The sequence below is a fragment of the Diplotaxodon limnothrissa genome, linkage group LG3, assembly GCF_057381915.1.
Source record: "Diplotaxodon limnothrissa isolate DT_005_m linkage group LG3, D_limnothrissa_male_GT1.1, whole genome shotgun sequence".
Lineage (NCBI taxonomy): Eukaryota > Metazoa > Chordata > Actinopteri > Cichliformes > Cichlidae > Diplotaxodon > Diplotaxodon limnothrissa.
Window position 1 is genome coordinate 40,685,419 of NC_140598.1, and position 21,598 is coordinate 40,707,016.

General features: G+C 43.5%; 1 protein-coding gene across 2 annotated transcripts in view; it reads left to right on the forward strand.

The window, feature by feature from the left end:
• The window catches only part of exoc6b (exocyst complex component 6B), a 131,047-nt gene that overhangs the window by 91,215 nt on the left and 18,234 nt on the right, over positions 1 to 21,598 (forward strand). For both annotated transcript variants that reach the window (XM_085349182.1, XM_085349192.1), the window contains one exon: positions 1,740 to 1,813. In XM_085349182.1, coding sequence (XP_085205308.1) covers positions 1,740 to 1,813 — 74 coding nt within the window. The remainder of the gene's footprint in view (positions 1 to 1,739; positions 1,814 to 21,598) is intronic.

Below are 21,598 nucleotides of genomic sequence, written 5' to 3' on the forward strand. Positions count from 1 at the left end.
CTGACCATTTCTTGAACCCAACAACAAAGAGCAGGGAAGCCACTGAGACACAAGAAAACACCTTAGGGTGGAGGTCTGGATGGATGGTTGGCTGTACAGTGACTCCCCTCTCTTGTGGATGTGCACCACCTTAGGCGTAGATTGTACTTCCTTTAAGTCCGCTTGAGGAGATATCCAGGAGTGCATGGATAACTGGTGCCCTGTAATACAGGTAGGCATGCGAATGTCCACAAGGACACTAGTGCTCTTCATCTGATGATGAAATTTATGTCACTTGGACTTGAGCAGACCCTAAAGCAGGGGTGTCGAACTCCAGGCCTCGAGGGCCGGTGTCCTGCAGGTTTTAGATATTACCCTGGGTCAACACACCTGAGTCACCTGAGTGGTTCATTATCAGGCCTCTGGAGAACTTCAAGACATGTTGAGGAGCTAATTTAACCATTTAAATCAGCTGTGTTGGATCAAGGACACATCTGAAACCTGCAGGACACCGGCCCTCGAGGCCTGGAGTTCAACAGCTGTGCCCTAAAGGGTTCGTTGAGGCGGTTCAAATGACCTGACTGGCACTGCATGCCAGTTATCACTAGTAGTGAAAGAGATGTTACCCGTGTCCGTTGACAGCAATGATTGCAAGTTAAAAGATGTGTGGAAGTTTGAATGCACAAAACAAGCCAACGTGCTACTCTGATTGTATAAAGTGTAGCGGCATTGGGCAGGAAAACGTTGAACAGGTGGTGTGAAACAGGGCTGTGGCCGGCTTTTTAAGTTGCGAAAGCTTTGCTCGAGTGGCTGCGCCTCCACGTACCCAAAGCACTGCTGTCTGCTAACACTAAGCCTGGAGGAACAGCCGGTGTGATGGGTTTCCTGTTTCGTTTCCCTTAAAGAGCGATAGAGAGCAGGTTTGATTTGTCACTAATTTGAAATATTCAAAAGGGAGCGAGTGGTAATAGGTCTGTTGCTGCTGCCAAGACCAGTGCCTGTTAAGTGACGGCAGAGGGAGAAATTAAGAGAAAGTTGAACCGAGTTTGGGTGGAAGAATCGTTTAAAAGGTTAGCTTAGGCGATGGCTTCAAAGTTTATGTGCAGGACGTGTGTGTGTGTGTGTCTCTGGGGTCAGTGAAGACGGCGGGCGTGTAATCAGTGCTGTAGTGTGTATGGCCTTGTGCTTCTGTGTGTGTCCTGAGGTAAAAGAGATTAGCTACAGGCTGGCTCTGGCTCCCTCTCTACACCACGGCGCTCCTCTTTCCTCTCCTCTCGTTCCCTCGCTTCGGCTTGTTTACTGAGCCAACTGACGCCAAGACCCTAGTTCACACTCCGTACGACCCTGACGCGCACACACAGGCCTCACGTCTGGGTTCAAAATCGAACAGCTAAGCCCTGTACAAGCAATGCGCACACACACGCACGCGCGCGCTAGCCTTAAAACTCTGACATTATCTCCTTCACTTTCACCAAGTCTGCATCACCCCAAACACACACACTTTCACAGGCACGCACACACTCTTTTTCAGCAAGACCTAGCGACATGACTCTAACACCCTGCCCTCCCCTTTCCTCTCCTCCCTCCTCCCCCCTCCTCCCCAGGCTGTCATTTGTCTGCCAATCTATCCCGATGCATAGCAAATCCGACCAGGTCTTTTATTATTCTGTTTTTCACCCTCTTATTTTTTTTTCCTCCTCCTCCTCTCTTCCCTCTCTCCGGGGGTGGACTGGGGGTGGTGGGCTTGTATTTTCCCACAGGTTTTGCCAGAGCCGGCCCGGTCGCAGGCTTCCAGGGTGACACGTTGCTTCTGGCCTTCAGTGACTTGAGACAAGTAGGTCTTTGTCTCCCTCGTGGTCCTCTCTCCTTCATTTTCTCTTTCTGTGTGTTTTTTTCTTTATTTTTTTATTTACCCCACTATCTTTTTTTTCTGCCTCCTCCTCCTCCCCCCCACTTCCTTGTCCTTTTCATCCTTCTCCCATCCTCCCTCACACTCCCCTCAACCCTCCTCATCTTCACCCTTCATTTGGTTTTCTGATTTTATTCCTTCTTCGTTTTCTCTTCTTTTTTTTTGTTATCCCACATCCCAGTCGTCCTTGCTTTCTCCACCCTTTTGTTTACTTACTGTGTTTATCTGGAAGTTTCTAACATCTAACATATCTCTACTGCTGCCTTATCTCTCATCAAATTCCTCACACATTCATTGCGAGGAAGTGACGATGTTTCGAGAGAAAAAACGGGAAACCTGAATGTTGTAACGAACAACTGATGCTTTACTGTGGTGAAAGGTTCAAGCATCTTATCTGCAAAGACCCTGATCTGAGAAACATTAAAAGTTCGTCTCACTTTTGTAGAGTGTAAAAATTAAACTTCCGTTGCCCCCCCCCCCCCCCCCCCCCCCCCCCACACACACACACACACACACACACACACAAAAACAAAACAAAACTGAGGTTAACAGATTTTCATGAATGCAACCAAAGATTTAAATCAGACACATCATAAATCATCCACCTCCAACTGGTCGAGGGGGATGGCTTCGCCTTCCTAAGCCTGGTTCTGCCAGAGGTTTCTTCCTGTGGAAATAGTTTTTCCTTCCCACTGTCTCCAAGTGCTTGCTCAACTCCTAATTGATTAGCTTTTCTTTCTATTACTGAAGAGTTTCCACCATACAATATAAGTCACCTTGCGGTGACTGTTGCTGTGATCTGGTGCTATATAAATAAAACTGAATTGAATTGAAATAACCTGTTTAACATTGTGTAGGTTTGCCTTTGTTCTGCTAAATTGTTCAGTCTGGGCCTGCATTCAGGGCCTCTGGGAGTCCTTGCCACTGAAGTCTTTTACACACACATCCTTTGGGTGTCGTGGGGCGGGAGCTTCGTGGATCCGCGTCTATCCATACTGGCTCTGATTGGGATCAGTGGACTTGAATGAATGTCTAGTCAAGGTTCAAGGTTCTTTATTTGTCACATGCATAGTTATACAAGTATAACACACAGTGAAATGTAGCCTGACACGCTCCTCGACATGTGCAAAAAATCGCCAACACCTTTTTCGTGTGTTCTTTTGAACAGTTTGGAAGTGATTTGGTTTCTCACAGCAGTCTCTCAGAAGAACATTGCAACAAGTGTAAGAAGATAGTGAGCTTTATTCTGCTTACCTGAGTGTTGTAGTTGATTGATGCATGAAGTTGCATATAACATTTCTCTGATTACGCTGCAAAAGCAACAAAAACATTCAACTTCACCACAACCAGAACTGCCCCTGAGAGGTGCTGACTTGTGATCTGCTGCCATCAGTGTGTAAGTGAATGGGTGCAGACACGGGTTTCTGCTTCATCTGGGAATCTGCAGCATTTTTACATATTTATATCGACCACATCTATAGACAGTGTCCCACATTTTGACTGGGTTTACCTCACAGAGATCCCTGCTGAAAACCCACAAATGAATGATCAGAAAGAGCAGCAGCTGAAATAACAGTTAAAACCAGTTGTTGCAGGTAAGACACAGGCGGTAAAAGGCCTAAAGCACCAGAAACACCACAAAAAAACAACTTCAGCCTCAGTTTGTGTATATGAGAAGTTGGAACACACAATAAAGCTGTCAGGATCAAGGCCAGTGTTTAGGGCTGGTTTTAGCATTAGTGACGTGTCCCGTGTTGTCTCTTTTGCCCAGTTTCTGACTTTCTAACACACGTCGCTGAAGCGGCCTTCATATTGCGCCCTGTGGCAATAAAGTGGGTCCGCGAGCCGGATGCTGAGAAACAGTAGAGTACAGGAAGCGGCCCGATTGTGTGCTCTGGGCGTCTTGTTTTTGGATCCTGGGAAAAACAGAGCGGGGGACAGAACTGGACAACCCCGATGAGAATCCAGGACGCTAGGCGAAGTTGTGTGTGTGGGTGTGTGTGTCGATGTCACATATTAACTTTGCAAAAAAAGCATTTGGCAAGCCGGCGCCCACGTACGTGCGCGAGAGCACGCAAACTTGTGTTTGCCGTCGCCGTTTCCGAGGCTCTGGCGCGTTCGTGAGTCGCCGCCGAGTGTGTGAAACTGAAGCGCCGTTTGTGTGTCTGTGTCATCGCTGAATGTGTGAAACGGGGCGGAGAGCCCGACTAAAACGTTTGTGTGTGGCTTTTCTGGCTGCTGCGTGTTTGTCATAGTTGCTGTGAAAGTGTGTGTGTGTGTGTCAGTCCAGTGAATGTGTGAAACAGGGCGGAGAGGGAGTCAAAGTTTGTGCTCGCCTTTGATGTGTGTTTGTTGTTGTTGAGTGTGTGAAAGTTGGTGGAAAGTGTGTGTTTGTATTTTTGTGTGTGTGTGTGTGTGTGTGTGTGTGTGTGTGTGTGTGTGTGTGTGTGACAGCGGATGACGGATGGGCCGGCAGGACGGAGCAGGGGACGATGAATGAGGTGACAGACAGAGACGGATAGCCCTTTATCCCTCCGTCACAATCCCTCTTTCTCTCTCCCTCTCTTCTCTTTCTCCGCCTGTCGGGATGATGCAGTGCCTCTTGTCCTCTCGCTCGGAGGAGGAGAAGGAAGGGGGGAAGATGGGGAGAATGAGAAAAGAAAAAATTGCATTCATCCGGCATTGATGTTTACTTCAGCTACCCCCCTCCTTCTTCTCTCTTCTCTCCTCCGCTCTTTCCCCATTTTGCTCCCACTGCCCGCTACCTCGTCCTCTTCCTTCAGCTCCATCCTCCTCCTCCTCCTCCTTTGTCAGTGATCAGAATCAGTCGACTCTTTTAGCGTTATTCAGCTCCTTCGCTCTTTTATATCTCTCTCCTCCTTTGTTTTTCCTCACCATTCTTCTTATATCAAAAGAAAGAGCATTCCTTTCCCCCCCAAAGCTCTGAACGAGCTTTCATACGTGACGTCGGTGCGTACACATCTGCCCGAGCGCATCTTTTCTTGTGTGTTTGTGCGAGGGTCGATTTTTCATTTTCCTGTGTCGACTTTCGTATGTTGGCGCTCTGTGAGTGTGTGCGGGTCTTTGTGCAATATGTCCGTGTGTGTTTGTGTGTGTGACCTGATTTTTGAATGGCCGATAAATCACGCTGACGGGTCCGTTTGTTGGGTGGTCGGGTCCCGGTGTTCTGGAAGGATCCTGGGTCCTGGGACAGGGCTGAGACAGGAGTTCCCCCAGGACACACACACTTATGCACTTTTAGATACTTGGATGGACACACACACACACACACCGAGCGCGTACAATCGATGTATACGGGCAGCTCAGACATATGCCTGCAAAAAAGTTTTTTTAACACCATTAAGCATTTTCTTAAAAGTACAGCCTGTTTTTAACTCAGTATCTGCATTTTGGAGCAGATAGCCACTGTGAGGATTGGGGAAAAAGGCCATGTGGGACAAAAGACTTACAAGTCTCCATGTAAAGATATAATAGACGTACATGTATAAACGTTTTGTCCGATCAGAGAAGAAGGAAGAAGGAGGATCCCTGTCAAGGTGCTGTCGACTGTCAAAATTTAGCTGGAAGCAATAATCTTGTATGTTCTATCAAGTGTTTTCAGCTGGCCCTTTTTTAAATAAATCAGTAATAAGCATTTGGGATTTTTCAATAGTCAGTGCTGCAGGCACATTTCAGTCAATACCCCCCAAAATTAAACTGTATCCTTACTGATTCCTGAAGGCAGGAGGTCTCGAGTTGTGTTTGGTCAGAAATACGTCCTTTTTTTATTGTGACAAAATGAAGAGAGAAACATGAGAAAAGTAAAGTTTTTCTATTCTTTATACAGTGCAAATTCAAACATAAGACCCAGGGTTCCAAAATTGACCTGGCAAAGACTCTGCCCATTTGACAGCTTGAGAAAAGGATTACATAGGTCCTAAACTTTTTTGTGCATTTTCATATGTCTGAAAGCTCCTGTAAGTGTGTTCGTCCTTTTCTTCTTCTTCTTCCTGCTGCTCCCTTTAGAGGTCACAAAATCGGGTCATCTGACTCCATCCCTCCCTATCCCTGCTATACTCCCAGGTCACTCCAACCCTCTGCATGTTTTCCTGCACTACATCCATGAATTTTCTCTGTGGTCTTCCTCTTGCCTGGCTCTTCCATATTCAACACCCTTTGCCCAATATATCGACAATCCGCCCTCTGTAGATGTCTCTTGAAACTTTGATATTTCAGCCACAAAGATGGTGATTTCTACCCCCCGCTTCTGGCAAAACCCTGATGTTTGTGTGATCCTGCAGCTGCTAGTGTACATGCAAAGTTGGACACAATGACGTTAGTTAGGCCCTTAGCCTCCCCCTGGAGCGTAGGCCATCCACTGCTGCCTGCCAGCGCTTCGCTGTGAGTTTGTCATCGATGCTTCTGTAGCAGTTAGCTGTTTATAGAGTGCGGTTGTTGGTCCCATGCCCAACCGTCCTACTCTCTCATCCTGGACCTGGGACAAGGCAGTGGTGGAGTTTTCCCAAAGATTTGGGTTGATAAGGTTGATTTGTGTTGGGTGCATTGCCTTCTTTAAGCAGCTATGCATCAAATTAACTTAAACAAAGAAAGAAACTGTCACTTTTAGTATTCAGAATTTGCCAACTTTGAGTCCCACAGTGAAACCACTGCAGGCTCCAAACAAGACAAGTTCATGCTTTTATCTGCAAAATCACCAAAAAAAAAAAGAAAAGGAAAAAAAGGGCAGTGTCACACCAGCCAGAATTCACATTTTCATGGCACACTACTCAAGGCTGTCTAGAAAAAGGCTGATTCACTGTAACAACAAGCTTATCTAAGTTGTCAGCAGCTTTCTCCTCTTCCCTATGATTGCTAAATAATTTGTTGAGCGTAGGAGGCTGATTGTGTTGGTGTGTGTATTCAATCCCCAGGTTGTACTTTTCCACAGATCCTATCAATCCTCCTATATTTAGAACATTCAGAAGTCTGTGGTTGCTTCAAACCTTTGGCTGGCCCTCTGGTGTGTGTTTGTGTTGCGGTGTGGCTTCCCCCCAAAAAAACGCTTGCAACAGTGGAGTTCCACTCATCCCCTTCTCCACTCGTTCATACGCCAGGCATGCATTCTTCCACCTTCAGCCCTCTCCCGTCTGTGTGTGTGTGATTGGTTTCATTCCTTCGGTTGACCACAGACAGTCAAATTCCACCCATTCATCTCCTTAAAAAATAAAATGTCATTTCTTTCCCCTTTTGTTTTTTTTCCTTTTAAACCATCTGTCCATCCATTTTTTTTTTAACTGCTTACCCAGGTCAGCTGCCGATGGGGGGGGGGCACAGGGCAGTGCAACTTTCAACTGCACTGCCCTGTGCAGTTGAAAGTTGACCAACTCCATATTTTTATTTTAGGATTCGACTAATGTAGCGTTGCATGATTCCCAGTTCTAAATCATCCATATTTGTTTAATAATTGGGCCTTAAGTTCATCCTCTGTCTCCTTTTAAGTCAGCTTTCTGCTGATTGGCTCCCCCTCCCAAAACGTTTAAAAGGAGGTGGGTCTTCCCTGATTGTGACCCTATTAAGGTTTTGCCTCACAGAGATTTGAAACGTTGTTAATGTGTTTTTAAGAGTTTGGAAAAGGAGACTGGACTTCTGTGAAGACTTTTCAACCGAGAGGCTTCTTTAGTTCTAAAAGAAAAAGGTGGAGAGTCCCAGATATTTAAACACTAGTGGGGATTGTCCCCTAGAAGGTAGCTGACCCGCTATTAATCATGTGCCTGATCGCATGAGCCAAGGTTCGAAAAAAGGCGGTTTCGTAGTGAAACAACTGACTTTGCCTCACTTTATTATGCGACCTATTGAGGTCACCTGACGCAAAATGTGAGTGGGGGTTAAGGCACCTGAGAAAGGATCTCCAAAGTGGATTGTGGGTGGCAAACAGTTCGTGTCGTACCACCCCCTCTGTTCAGTGATGGTTGTTCACAGTGAGCCAGAACATTGACACCCTTGAACGAGTAACCTTTAACCTTTAGGTGCAGATGAGTTCATGCTCTGCTGAGGTGAGTGGCTGCTTGGTTTTTCCAGTTTAGAGGTCCAATGGTCATGTTTCATATGAGAGTCCAACATTCAACATTATATTTCCACATGTAAGTGGAATGCAAACCCAAAATACAGACTCGGATGTTAGAGTGAATAAACAACAGCAAATTTTTATTTGGTGAAAACAGCAAAATGTGCAGCATTAGGGCAAACTAAGGTTTTTAAACAAACTGGAGAGTAATCCGGAGAAAACAGCTGGGGCAAAATAAGAAAAAGCAGACATTAATCACACAACACAGGAGACGACTAACTAAAACTACTAACTAAAAATTTGAATTCTCACTTCGATGTTCTTTGTTTCTGCTCTGTGCTTCACTTACTGGCACCTTTTCATTCCCTTTAACTTCATTCCCTGTCGCTGTCCTTCTCACTCCTACCCCAACTTGTAGTTCTTTCCGTTGTACTTGTCACCGTCTTCCTTAAATTATTCCGTCTCTCCGTCCGCCAATTCACCACTTCAGGTGCTGGATTTCAGCGGTCAACATATCACCCAGTTCCCTTTCTAAGCACACACACAGTCGTGCAGACTTTCAGTGCCGTCTGCCCTGTGTCTGACGCTCGCGTCCATCCCGAGCATTACCTCACGAGGCTTCCCCCCTCACTCTCCAAAAGCAACATGTCACAGCATGACGACTGCTCCCCTTATCCCAACTTTGTGTGTGCGTAGATTGACTGGCGTGGCCAGTAGCGATTATCCAGTGACAGGATAGCAGATTCTCCCCCTCTGTGTGTGTATGTGGAGGCAGTACACAAGCTAAGGGAGGCAATGAGGCCCAGTGGGAGAGGAAACCTCCATCTCACCTCCTCCTAACCCAGACTGACAGAGCAGTGGGAGGGAGACGGGAGAGAAGTTTGGAAAAAGGGAAGGAGTGATGGAAAGAAACGAAGATATGGAAAACACAAGCTGAATGTATCAGAAGTTCTATTATTTTTCTGAACTTGCTATTTTGATCGTCTTAACAGTTTTAGGAACTCTGTCACCTCATACCCCCGGGGCAGTCCTTGTAATTTCTGCTGTCATTAAGTTTCTTTCCTGAAGGTTAAAGCCATTAAAGATGATAGCGAATGATAACAGTATGAAATTAACTGTGTAGGCCAATTAACTGTGAAAGTCCTCAGAGACTTTCATTTCCAAAAAAACACAAACTGCAAATGACGTTAATGCTGCAGCTTTACCTCATGACCTCATATCTCGGATACATGAAGCTGTTTGTATTCATCTTACTTTTTGGGTTTTGCTTTCCTCTGTCTTGTTTTCTTTTACCCATCTTTTTTTCAAAGTTTGGATTTGAAGTGTCTAATAACGTCACATTGAAGAAAAACAAAGCATCCTTTCCTTTAAATGTGCGCTTTAACTTTAAATTAAGCAAAAAGTTTGCTAAACTAAGTTTTTGTTTCTTTTAAAAACAGATAACTAAACCAAGCCTGGCTTGACTCACGTTATAAATGCATACGCTGTTTATCCCAGATCAGAAGTTGGAGACTTGCAAAATAACCCTGATTAAGCTTTTATTCATGGGACGACTACATGACGATAACCTCACGTAGTGGATTAAATTTCACGACGTTTCAAAAAACGAGGGTTTGTTTCTTCCTCGGAGAAAAGCTCTTGGCTCTCATTCAGGCCTGTTGTATCAGTAAGAAAAACAACTTGTACAGAACAAGGTCGTCCATCAACACGGCAGGAAGCCTTCACTTGATTCCACCACAGTTTGTTTGTCGACTCACTGTTCCCCACTGGAGTGCACATGCTACTTAACGCTCCCCGCTTCCTTTCAAACGTGATACGCTCCTGCAGGAAATAATCCCTCACAACCATATTGTCTTAGTAACTTTGTTTATGCTCACATCGTTAACCCGAAACTTTGTGTTGATCATATCAGTTTTCTCCTTAGTTTTGGCAAAGTTTTTACTTCAGTCCTCGAGACGGGGATAAATGAATTTTCATTTTAGCTACTGCTAAGCCTGTAATATGTCAGTGTGATTTATTTCTCGAAGTTTGATCCACAGTCTGTCTTTAGCCAAGTTGACCTGAAAACTACACCCATATGGGGAAGAATGAGAGAGAAGGAAAGGAGCGCATGATGTTGGTGAAATAGGGAGGGTTAAGTAAATGTTCTGAGGTAGAGCAAGTAAGGTAGAAAGAGCAAAAGCAGGGGTTTTCTTACATTGTTATGCGCTGAGTAGGTGAGTTGGTAGGTAGGCTGATAGATATAGTAATGAAGGTGGATATATAGATAGATGGATGGGTGGGTAGATGAGTCTTCTTTTTTCTTTCTTAGTTTTAGTTCAGTTTTATATTTAGGAAAAACACAATTTAACTGAAATAAATTGTTTTTGTTTTTTTTTTCAGTTTTATTTTCTAAATGTTATTTTTAGCAAAGCAACAACAGGACAGGAGCTGCAGATGCAACAAGAAAAGCAGGACACGCTGAAATCTTTTATTAAATATTTTTGTTTCATGTCACTTTGAACTTTGAACCCAGGTGTTGTTTGTTTGTAATAGTTCTGTAATGTTAAAATGTGCTTATAATCCTAAAACAACTACCACTAATAATAATATTGGTGATTGTAATTCTGGAAATTTTTGACCACTGTTTCATCCTGATGCTGCTGCTGCTGATGATAATGATGATGATGATATAATGGTTATAAGGATGATTGTAATTAATGACAGCAATAAAGAGCAAAAATATTGTTGATCACAATAATAATCCTGATGATAAGAAATTAAAGACAGTTTTAAATCATAAAAACTTACTGAAACTCAAATTCAGAACAAAATAAATACAAAAATAATGAATGAAACTAAAAAGACTTAGTTTAGTCAGGAACAAGATTTAACATATCATATATGAAATGTTAATTTTATATGCTGTAAATTTAATGTAAACAGAAACCGTAGAAAGGAAAGAAAGACCTACTAGTGCACGGGAACTAGACATCCCTGAAGCTGCTTTATGTTCTGCCGTTTTGTTCCCATTTGCTTTTTAATGTTTGTGCTTACTGCTTTGACAACCTTCATTGGCTGGAAACTGAAAAGCAAGACTCCATATGAACACAACGCTTTCCTACCTCAAACTCCGTTTGAGCTGTTGACCTCGTTTACCCGTTTATTGCAACGTTTTACCAGGTCGTATGCTGAGGCTTGCTTATTTGGTGACCTCTCTTCACTCTTTGCGATGTTTTCACACAAGAGAAAGATGCCGGGGAGGGCGACGTGAGGCAAAAGGTAAAGAGAAAGTGAAGGATTAAGAGAAGGGTAGGACAGAGGTGAGGATGAGGACAGGAAGAGATAGACGAGGTCAGAGGAGTGGAAGGAGACAGAAAAATCTGCTACCATCACATTCCTAAGAACTGTGGTCACGCTGGGACAGCTGCAACATGGGCGTGTGTGTGTGTGTTTTTAGGAGTGTGTGTGTGTGTGTGTGAGAGAGACAGGTCAGAGTCAGGAAAGGGACTGCTGACAAGACCAGGGTGAACCTTGCGTGTGTGTGTGTGTTAGGGTTGAGCAGCAATGACCGCACATGCAACAGGTTCACCTCTGACCTTTCAACTCCTCACCAGACTCAGACGGATGGGGAAAGAGGAGAGGACGAGCACGTAAGGAAGATGAATGTAAGGGGTGGTGGGAGAAAAGGCAGAGATGGCGAAAGTACAAAAATCTTAACAGAAAGGCGGAAATGAGGGGGAAAGTTGATGCGCAAGACTCGATGAGGAGGAGATGAATGAGTCCAAAGGAAGATGACGGGAGGAGATGGAAGTGGAAAAGAGAGAAAGCATTCTGGCCCGATTCTGAACTCACCGAGTGACAAAACGAGACATGAATGTGTGAAGAAAAAAAAAAGTTGATGGAATGGAGCAAAAAAGCGAGGGATTGCAAGTGAAAGAGTGCAGTCAGGTGAAAGTGATACGGCGAGTCGAACGGACGGACAGGGTGGTCTCTCTCTCCACTGGTCTCTCCCCCTGTCTCTCTACCTCGCTCCCTCTCTCTCTCTCATCGGGAGGCTGACACTTCTCTTCATCCGTTTGACCGGTCACAGAAGGGGGGATGAATAGAGGAGTGGAGAGGGGTGAAAGAGCGGGATGAGCGGAGAAGAAAGGGGCCGAAGAGAGGATGAGCAGCAGACGGACATCTAAATGCTCGCCTGCCGATCTTTTGGAAGAACGAGCGTGCAGAGGCCGACACACAAACAAAAACAGGGATGCGAGCAGTTTGCACAAAATGCAGCAACACATTTGCTGGTAGTTGACATCCATGCGTGCAAACTTGGGTGTGGAAACGGGGGGGGGATGCTCTGAAACGTTGCTTTTGTTAGCCCTCTAAAAACTCTCAAACACAGCAAATAGTCCTCCGTGATGATGGCCAACAGCTTGAGAGACTTGCCGTGTAACCACGCAAGCTCGTCCTGGTTTTCTTGCGGAAACCTTGTCCTATGTTTCGCCCATGTTTTGTGTCACTGATCTTATGAAGTTAAAACTTAATCTGCTGACTTTTTGTTGTGGAAATCTTAACTTGATAAGCAGGTTATGTGGTTTTTAATGCTGTAAACATGATTCTGTGGTTCTGGACTCCTTTTTGAAACCTTAATTTTTTGTTTTGTTTTCTTAAAACCTTTGGGGGTTGGTGGAAGATCTCTGTAAAAGCTGGATCTCTAGTTACACAAAGTTATTTTCACTAGTTTCCAAGCCCGAAGGCCGCAAGTGCCTTCAAATCTATGGGGATTAAATCACCTTTGGCATGAAAACAACTAAAGAAAAAAAAAAGAGAGAAAATGCAAAATATGACTGCAGCTCTACTTTCGAGTGATTTAAAAAAATGTTGCATGCAATATGGATAGCAGTTAAAGGCAAAATGAGTTGGTGCTTACAGTCTTCCTACTTTAGTGCCAAACCTTTAGGTCATCCACCGGTTGTGAGGAGTAATTTCCCTCTCACTCTCTCCGTCTCTGATGGTCTCATCTGCTTCTGCTCTTCCTCCACTTTCTCTAAATTTCTGCCTTAAAGCGTGATTGCTGGGCATCATGGGGGCTGATGTCTCAGACACAGAAGCACGCATTCACACGGTTCACAATAAGTGCAATATAAGGTCAGCGGGATAAGTAGTGGTGCCAGGGAGGGGTGAGAATCTGCCGTCAGCCCCCACCCCCCCCCAAAAAAAGACGCTTATCTAATGGATCTGTCTCTCACACAATTCTCTCCTTTTCCACAAACACTGAAAGTCTGCCGCATACACCTGTCCTGCCTCTTTGCTTCACACACATTTCTGCTCTTCCCCTCTTCCAACAGGTTCAGACCATAATAAAGCAGCCTGCGATCCTGTTGTGCTCGAGATAACGCAGCAAAAAGCGGCTGCTGCTCAGACGCGAGTGTAAGCTGTTATTTATCTGGGAACGGTCACTTAAGTGTGTGTATGTGTATGAGCGTGTGTTTCTCGGCCCCTGTCTCAACTTCCTGTCCTGTCTGTGGCCAGCTTTATCGGCGTGACAGCAGGTCAGGCGGTGGTCACGGCAGCAGGGGCTATTCACTGACCTGATTGGACGGGGTGGGGAGCGCTGGCTCTCTACTTCCGACCAATGGTCAAGTAGCGGTCAGAAATTGGGGGGGGTGAGTCAAGGTGGCTCAAACTCTGATGAACGCAAACACACCATGAGCTCTCTCAGACTTTGATAAATAGCTTCACGCACGCAGTCACAGATGCAGACGCGCACACGCTGAAGTGCCTTTTGTATATATTTTGTTTTTAATATGCACATACAGTGGCCGCGCTGTGACCCGGTCAGGTCATTGTTCTGCGTTATCAGTCCCGACCTCTCCGTCAGTCTCCTCCGATATGACCTACATGTACACCCCTTCCTGTGTGTGAGAGAGTGCGGCTGCGGTCATTCTGTGGTCAAACCGAAAAACCCTCCAACAGCTCTCACCTTTCAACTGTTTCCTGTTGTTCGGGGGGAGGGTTCGGAGAGCTGCAGAGCGATGCTGTGAAGTCTCATTTTCCTGGATCTGCAAATTAGATTTTTCACAGCAGTTAAATCATCTTTTGAAGACTAGTCCGGGGGCGAAATTTGACTAATTGCATGCACATGCACAAGCCTTTGTCACGTGTTCCAGTTTAACCCAGCAGTGGCTTTTTGGAGGTCGGGACATCTTCAGATTTACCTTTAGGTTTCCTTATTCACAGTTTGGGAGAAGCGGCTCCAGCTGACTAAAATATCTCAGATTTATATATTTATTTATTTTTATACTTTTAACATTTTGTTTCCTACCTCACTGTCTGCTTCTAGACTTTTAGACTAAAAACACCATGTTACCAGATACTTTTGTCCTTAATGACGACGCTTTAAAGTTAACTGAAACAGGTTAAAGAAACTTTTATGGACATGAAGAAATGTTGAGACTAATATAAAGAATAACAGCAAAAACAACAGAACTATCTAGTAAATTGACTAAAATGAAGAGGTTTCATGAGCTCTTCTAAATTTAGTGAACCTTTCTCAAAAATGTTACTCCTCTTGGTTTTTTCTTTAAGATCCTCTGAAGATATGTTTTATGACTTATTGTAATCTCATTTCATCATTCATAAAATCACTATATCTGCAGCAGCCCAAAGGAAATTTCACCTGAACTTAAACTTCCTTTATTATGAGAGAAGAGGTGTTACATCCAGCTTGGGTGTAGCTGCTGCTATGGATCGTGTGAGATGATTATCAGACCAAAAATACTGAAATGTACTATTTGATACATTTGCAACATCTAAAGCACCAATAAGGGAAGAGTAGATGAGCTGCAGTGGATTACATGTCAGTGTTGAAACCTTATTCCATAACCTAACGTGTGGAGTTCAGTAACTCTGGAAATTGTGCAGCCTATGAGAATTTGGTCAGATAGCCTCTATTCAACCTGCATTCCACCTTCATAATTGAAAATCACACTATTTAAACACACGATGTCTCCTATGTCTCGCCACCATCCCCCTCCACTATCCTGGATACTACACCTTGTAAAGTGAAAAACACCGGATTGATTGAGTGATTTGATTTATATTTATTTGATTAATATTTCAGGTAAATCTACGTGTAGCATGCTAGGAACTCCAATTGTTTTACCTTAACACAGGACGTTTAGCTCAAACCTGCAGCATACACCTGGTCTTTGGGCCAGATTGAGGGCAGATCACATTCTTGTCATAGGCAAATCTCTCTGAAGTTTTCTTTTAACCAGACCAGGACCATCTTCTGTTAAGGGCCTGTGTTTTAGTCAGGCTACAACACAGAGTTCCCCTCAGGTAAATGCATGCTGTCTTTTGGAGCAGCTATGGTAAAAATTTGTTATTAAATTCATTTAAAGGGACTCGGTCTGCATAGAAAAATGTGAAGGAATTGCAGTGCAGCGTTGTATCAAGACTCTATCAAAGTCTAATAAATGGACAAACCTCACATGAACTCCTGACCCAGGATTAACCTCTAAAAATAAGTGTGTGGACCCAAATTGATTTTAAGAAAGTGGCTGAGTTTGAATCGACCTTTTTGAAAAAGTGCCTGAATCTAAACTGAGCTCAGAGTGCAGCTAAAAGCTGCTGTTTTTCTAGCCTGTTTGTTTTGGAGTATTCTGTCTTTATTTGCTTTATCAGCGCACAGAGCAGCTCCCAGCAGGCCCCTCTTGACTTCAGCCTGCACTTGTTTATCGTCTCCCTGTTTCTCACTCACTCGTTCTTCCTACTCCGTAACATCTAGTTACCCTCCGCCTGACCTCCTGCTCTCCCTCCTTTCCCTTGCTCCACCAGTCCTGTAATATTCCCCCAATCATTCTTTTTGAGTTTTCTCTCGTCCCTCTCATTTACCTCCTCTCATTCTCTCTCTCTGGCTCTCTCTCCCCACTTCGTCTCTGTCCATGTATGTCTCTCGCTCGCCCTCTCTCCGTCTGTGCAGTGTCTAATTGACAGCGCAGACCCCTGGTTGAACCACCAGCACTCTTTTCTCATTTTTGTTTCTTTTTTTTTTCCTTTTCTCCAGCAGTCATTCCATTCGAGTCCTCTCACTTTTTTTTAAAGCAGGTCACACAACTTCTCTAACACTCCTGACGAAGAACAAGGGAGGATGAATAGGTGAGAGAAAAGGTGGGGACAAGGACAAGATGAAAGATGAGAGGAAGGAGGGGACGGATCCTGAAAAGCTCGTTCTTTTAGGGTAGCTCAGAGTTCAGAAGCATAATTCATTTGGCAGACGTGTTCCCATTCCTCTTGCTATATTGTGTTGTTGAACTTGAGAAAGCTCTGCAGCACTGTCGCCTTACAGGAAGCAGGAAGATGCATGACATCTTCTTCTTGTGCTTCAGTGGGTTTCCTCCAGAAGTTCTGCTTTCTCCTGCCCATCTTGGTGGCCCGAGGAGGTCAAACGCACTTCAAGTTCAGAAGTGTAATTTATTAGTTGCAAAAGCACACAAAAGGCAACACAAGTTGAGTAAAACAAAAGGGAAGTAGGTCAAACACCAAAAGCACATTCAAAAAAACATAAAAAGCTCATAAAACACAACAGAAGTGACTTAGGGGAGACAATAACGCGATGGGACAGCTCGGGCAAACAACTAATAGCAAACATTTATGTACATCAGAGAACACACGTTAGCTTGAATTATCACACTTCTTTCAAGTATGTCTCAGGCACGATGATATCCCCATATTGGTGTCCTTCCTACATCATCTTAATAATGCTGGTCCAGGATCAGCATTGAAAATGACCAAGCTGTCTGAGCATTCAGTTAGCATCCAAGAACTTGGCTAATGCTTTTAAAAATTGCCACTAGGAAACAACTGTGAGTAGCCCAATTTTGGCTAACAGCAAACACAAATTGATAATATAGTTATTATATTGTATATAGGTATATTGTACAAAAATGGTCCCAGGGCCTGCCAAGGGTTTTAATAAACACTTCAAATGCTTGCCATTTGTTACAGAAGAGTTTTTATGTCTTTTCTTTTTCCTCCACATTGAAACTCTGACATCACAACACTATGATTGGACAGTTGTTGTTGATCCTGGACCAACATGATGATGATGCAGGAACAATATCAACATGGGGATAATCAGTGTCTCGGTGCAATCCTTTGCTTGTCTCGATTTCTGTCACTTCTGTTGCATTTTATTCAGCTTCTTCTGTGTTTTGTGTGCTTTTGCAGTAGTTTTCTGTTCATTGGTCTGAAATTACATCAGGACATGTCTGAACTGCAACCCTTTACTGACTGGCTTTTCTGTCTGCGCATGAAAGGTTTTTTTGTTTGTTTTTCTTTTTAAACAGTAGCTGGCTTTCCACAGCCATGGTTTTGCTTTTACTCCCAAGAACAAAGACCATCAGCCTAATACTCTGAGCCACAGCCTGCTGAGCCTCAGGAAGTAGAGCAGTTTGTCTACCAATCTGAATCTTGGTGATTTCTTGTGGTATCTTCGGGCAAGATACTGAACCCCAAGCTTCCCCCAATGCATCCATTCCTCGTTTCCTCTAACGTAGATCCCTCTTGTTCATTCATTCCTTACCTCACCCCACCACTCCTGCTCGCCCTCCTTCTCCAGCCTGCTGGCTCACTGACCCAATAATGATTCTAGAAGGTTGTTTACGTTAACAATTTGTGTAATATACCTTAAAGTAAACATTATTTTTACCAGCTAATGACGGAAATGATTCAGTGAGTGGCTGAAATGCTGCAAGCACTAAGAAATGTTCTCGATTGCAAGCCACACACCCAGAGTTTAATGCTTCTGAACTTTCAGAAAGTACCATCCCCCTGAGCAGACCTTTATCCCTGCAGTGGAAGCACAGTGAGTCCATTCAGAGGATTCTCGTCACTGGTAAAGGCTTGTGCAGTAAAAAAGCAGCTTGTAGCATGACCAGGAAACAAAAAACTGCATTTCACAGTCATCCTCAACAGATCAGAGTATGTTTAGGAGCCAAAATCATATCCGGAAATGACCCACTGCTGTGTTTGTCTTTGTAGTGAGTATAAGGATATAAAACATTACTGAAACTGGTCTAAAAGAAACGGCTGTCTGAACAAACAGCGTGTTTAATGGTGAATTAAAACCATTTAATTCTGGTCACATTTTTCCCAGTACTTGTGACTCTGTGACACAAATACAGCAGTTGCATCATTCATGTGGTTTCTTTTATTTTTTTTATTATTGTAAAAATAATTTTTGTGTCTCCTTAAAAAAGAAAAACCTAAACATTGAATTCATTAACCTAAAAAACAAAGGCTTTTTTAAGGCTTGAGAAATTCTGAGACATTCAAAGTAATTTAAATAGTTTACCCAAAAGCCCCTGGCATTAATATCACCAAGCAGGTTTGCTGAACCATCAACACTCATTATGTTTTGCAACTGGGATCCCCTGAGCCAATGCACTGTTTCCTTTCTGCCTTCCTAGTGACGAAATGGGAAAATGTAGATTAGGGCCGTTCCACCCAACTAAAACCAGTATCAGGGAGTAGTATGTGAAGAAGTAAGTTTTCCTCAAGGTGCCCCACATCCTGCACCTTCCAATGTTGATATAAAGATTTTCCCGTTGAATTTCATTAATTCAAGAAAATATCCATGTTTGTTCATCAAACAGCATGAAATGACAGGTAACTGTAGAGATTTCTTTCCAATAAAGGGAACAGGCTTACTGCCTTTCACCGTAGGCACCAATCGTGCTTTGTGACCCGTTTCTATGTCAGTGTTTAAAACAACAACAATCGGTGATTAGTTTTAGACACTGAACCCAGCCTGATTTGCATGCATTTCGGATGATATGATCTACATCAGGGAGTGCAGATTAGCCCATAACATTGCAAATCAACTTGTTGTTGATGTTAACAACAATTCCTTTGTGTTAATGTTTATCCGGGGCCTCGACCAAACCACGAAACCAAGCAGTTAGCATCCAAATCCCTAATCACTGACGTTTTTTTTCCCCTTCAATTTTGATTATTGTGCAGTTGATGTTAAATTTCATTCAGAGTGACATGAAAAAAGAAGATCTTAAAAATCTAATTTTGCCTCCAGCTGTAAGAACCCTGGTTACCAATAGTAACCCACTTGCAGCTTCTCACTTGGCTGCTAGTTTGGTTAGTGTCCGAAAAGTGGAAAATTCATGGATTGATATTCGTCGTCATCGACTGCTTCCAGTCCAAGCATTCATTTACTTATATGAGTGTTGTAAGTGTGCTAACATGAGCAGGCTGATAAAAATATACTTGTGTACATCAATCTTCTGTAAAATAAGCAGGTCAGAAAATCAATTTTATCCATTTGCTGCGGCTTCTGTTTATTATTCATTTACTGGCAAGAGCCAGGAATGGGTCACTGAGCAAATTTAAACCATATTCTATCTGAATATCAGTCAGATTCAAATCCTCCTGTATGGCATACATCTAGCATGATTAAAGTGCTTTTGAGCAAGCTTCTCTTGCACACTTCTGGCGTCTCTGTGTGCGTGTGGAGGAAGCATAAGATAGCTTCCCTCAGGGAGCGATAACGTATCAGGATTTTATCTGCACTTTGCTTCGTGCACATGGCGAGCAGTCGACCTGCAGTGGATAAATGAAGTGCAGTGCGCACAGCGAAGCAGTATCACAGCGGAGGTTGTGCTGCGTTGTGGTCACTGGCAGCAGCGTGCTGCGGCTGTGGAAACGAAGCAGCAGGCAGATGTACAAAGATACAAGCTTTTGGTTTTAATTTAACTCCTGGCCCTGCAGTAAGAAAGTGAAATTAGTTCCCTGTTGCGAAGCGATAAACATCCAAGTGTGCTTCATTCCATTCATAGCTCGAGATTGAGCGATAGTGTTCGAGCTGGAGGGTACGGGGTTATGTGTAAGCAGTGATGGAGGGCCTTTCACATGCTGACATGAAGTTAGAAACAAATGTTGGTTGAATACGACAACAAAAAAGAAACCAAGAGGAAGAAGTTTCTGTTTGGCACTTAAAAAAGTAAAAGTGGAGGTGCTAGTAGCTAGTCAGTATAACCTCTGCATATGACCTTTGACTTCTTACTTACAGAAGTCAAGAGCTGACTTAAGGGTTTTCCTGCAGATTGTCAGTGGGACTCTGTGGCAGATAAGATTGAGCACGCTGGTGTCTAAGCGGACTTTCTCACACTGCATGGGACATTGGTGCTAAAATCGTCAATAGATTTTCTCCCTGCAGCTTCTCACAGCTGCTTTTGTCTGTTTCAAATTATTTCAATGAAATCTTCTGGGGGCTTTAGGATTGTTTTTCAGACAAAACAACCAAATGAAGGACATCACCCTGGGCTCTGACGAATCAGAAGAAGCATTTTTCCTCCGAAATGATAATGAAAGTATATTATTTCCAGACTAAAAAAAACCCAACCACGGCAGGATATTTGTATGTTTGTTGTTACATGGTTTGAATGTAAAACCTTTTATGTGTTTTTGATGATAGATCATTATTCACTTTAGAGCAAAAGAACAAAAAAAAAGGCTTCCAGCCATATTGGCTTCACAAATGTGATCATTTAGTGCTGTAATGCAGAACTGCCAGACTCCCAATCTATGGGTCATATGCAGGCTTATTTCAAGTCTGCCAAACTAATAAACCCACTGCACAAATGACAACTCTAAACGTATGTTTCTTTTAGTGTAAATAATCACGTTTTAAAATGTTCACATTTAATGAACCATCCATTCACAAAACAGCCTAAGAGTTGTCTTAAGGTTTTAACCCTTAACAGCCTACTAGGAGTAACCCTTGAAGTGGTTCCTGTCATATTTCAGGCCTAGAATAAAATTAATGGGTTTGTGCTAGACGGTGAGGGGGGGTCTCTGCCTATTCAGGTACCCTTGGAAAAACCTGGAAACTATTCTAATGCTCTTCAAACCATCTCTTTATTGATATATACAGAGGTCTCAAAACACGTCATTAACGTTACTGGGGAAGTCGTCAAATGTTGTGTGCATGGTGTAAAGAGTTAAACACTTGTACGAAGGCACCTGGACTGGGACTTCTTTCAGGTTCATGAATTTAATTTCTCATTCTGGAGGCTTCTTCATGTCTAAAGATTGCTGAGCCCCTGTCACAGTAATGACCCACACCTCAATTCACACCATGTGGGTCACACGAGCCATCACAACGGTATTACAGGGTGGGGTCGATGACTCTCACCTTAAAAGGGACAACTGGCCTATTAATGCAGGTAATGCTGCTTTATATCCGGAAGTCGGATGCCGGAGCTGAGAGTGACATCACTCCCGATTTGAGCACATTCCAGTAATACAACACTAAAAGCAAGAATTTGTTCTCCTCTTAGCAAGGTCACACATGTGACACAATAAAGAATTGTGCTTCATAATAAAAATGCTAAATGTAAAATCATTATAACAAAAAATACACAAAAGCAAGTTTAAGAAGATGAGGTTTGAGCTTGTTTGTATTTAGAAGAGGAAGAAAGTTTAAGAGTCTGGAGGCTGCTGCTGCAAAAGCTCTGCTTCCTTTAGTTCTCAGCCTCGTAGCTGCACGGCCAGCAGACCCTGATCGCATGACCTTGTGGAATTAGCAACAGTGTGACACGAGAGTAACCTCGAAGCGACGCTCTGAATAACCTGCAAACGTTCTAGTGAGTTTGCTT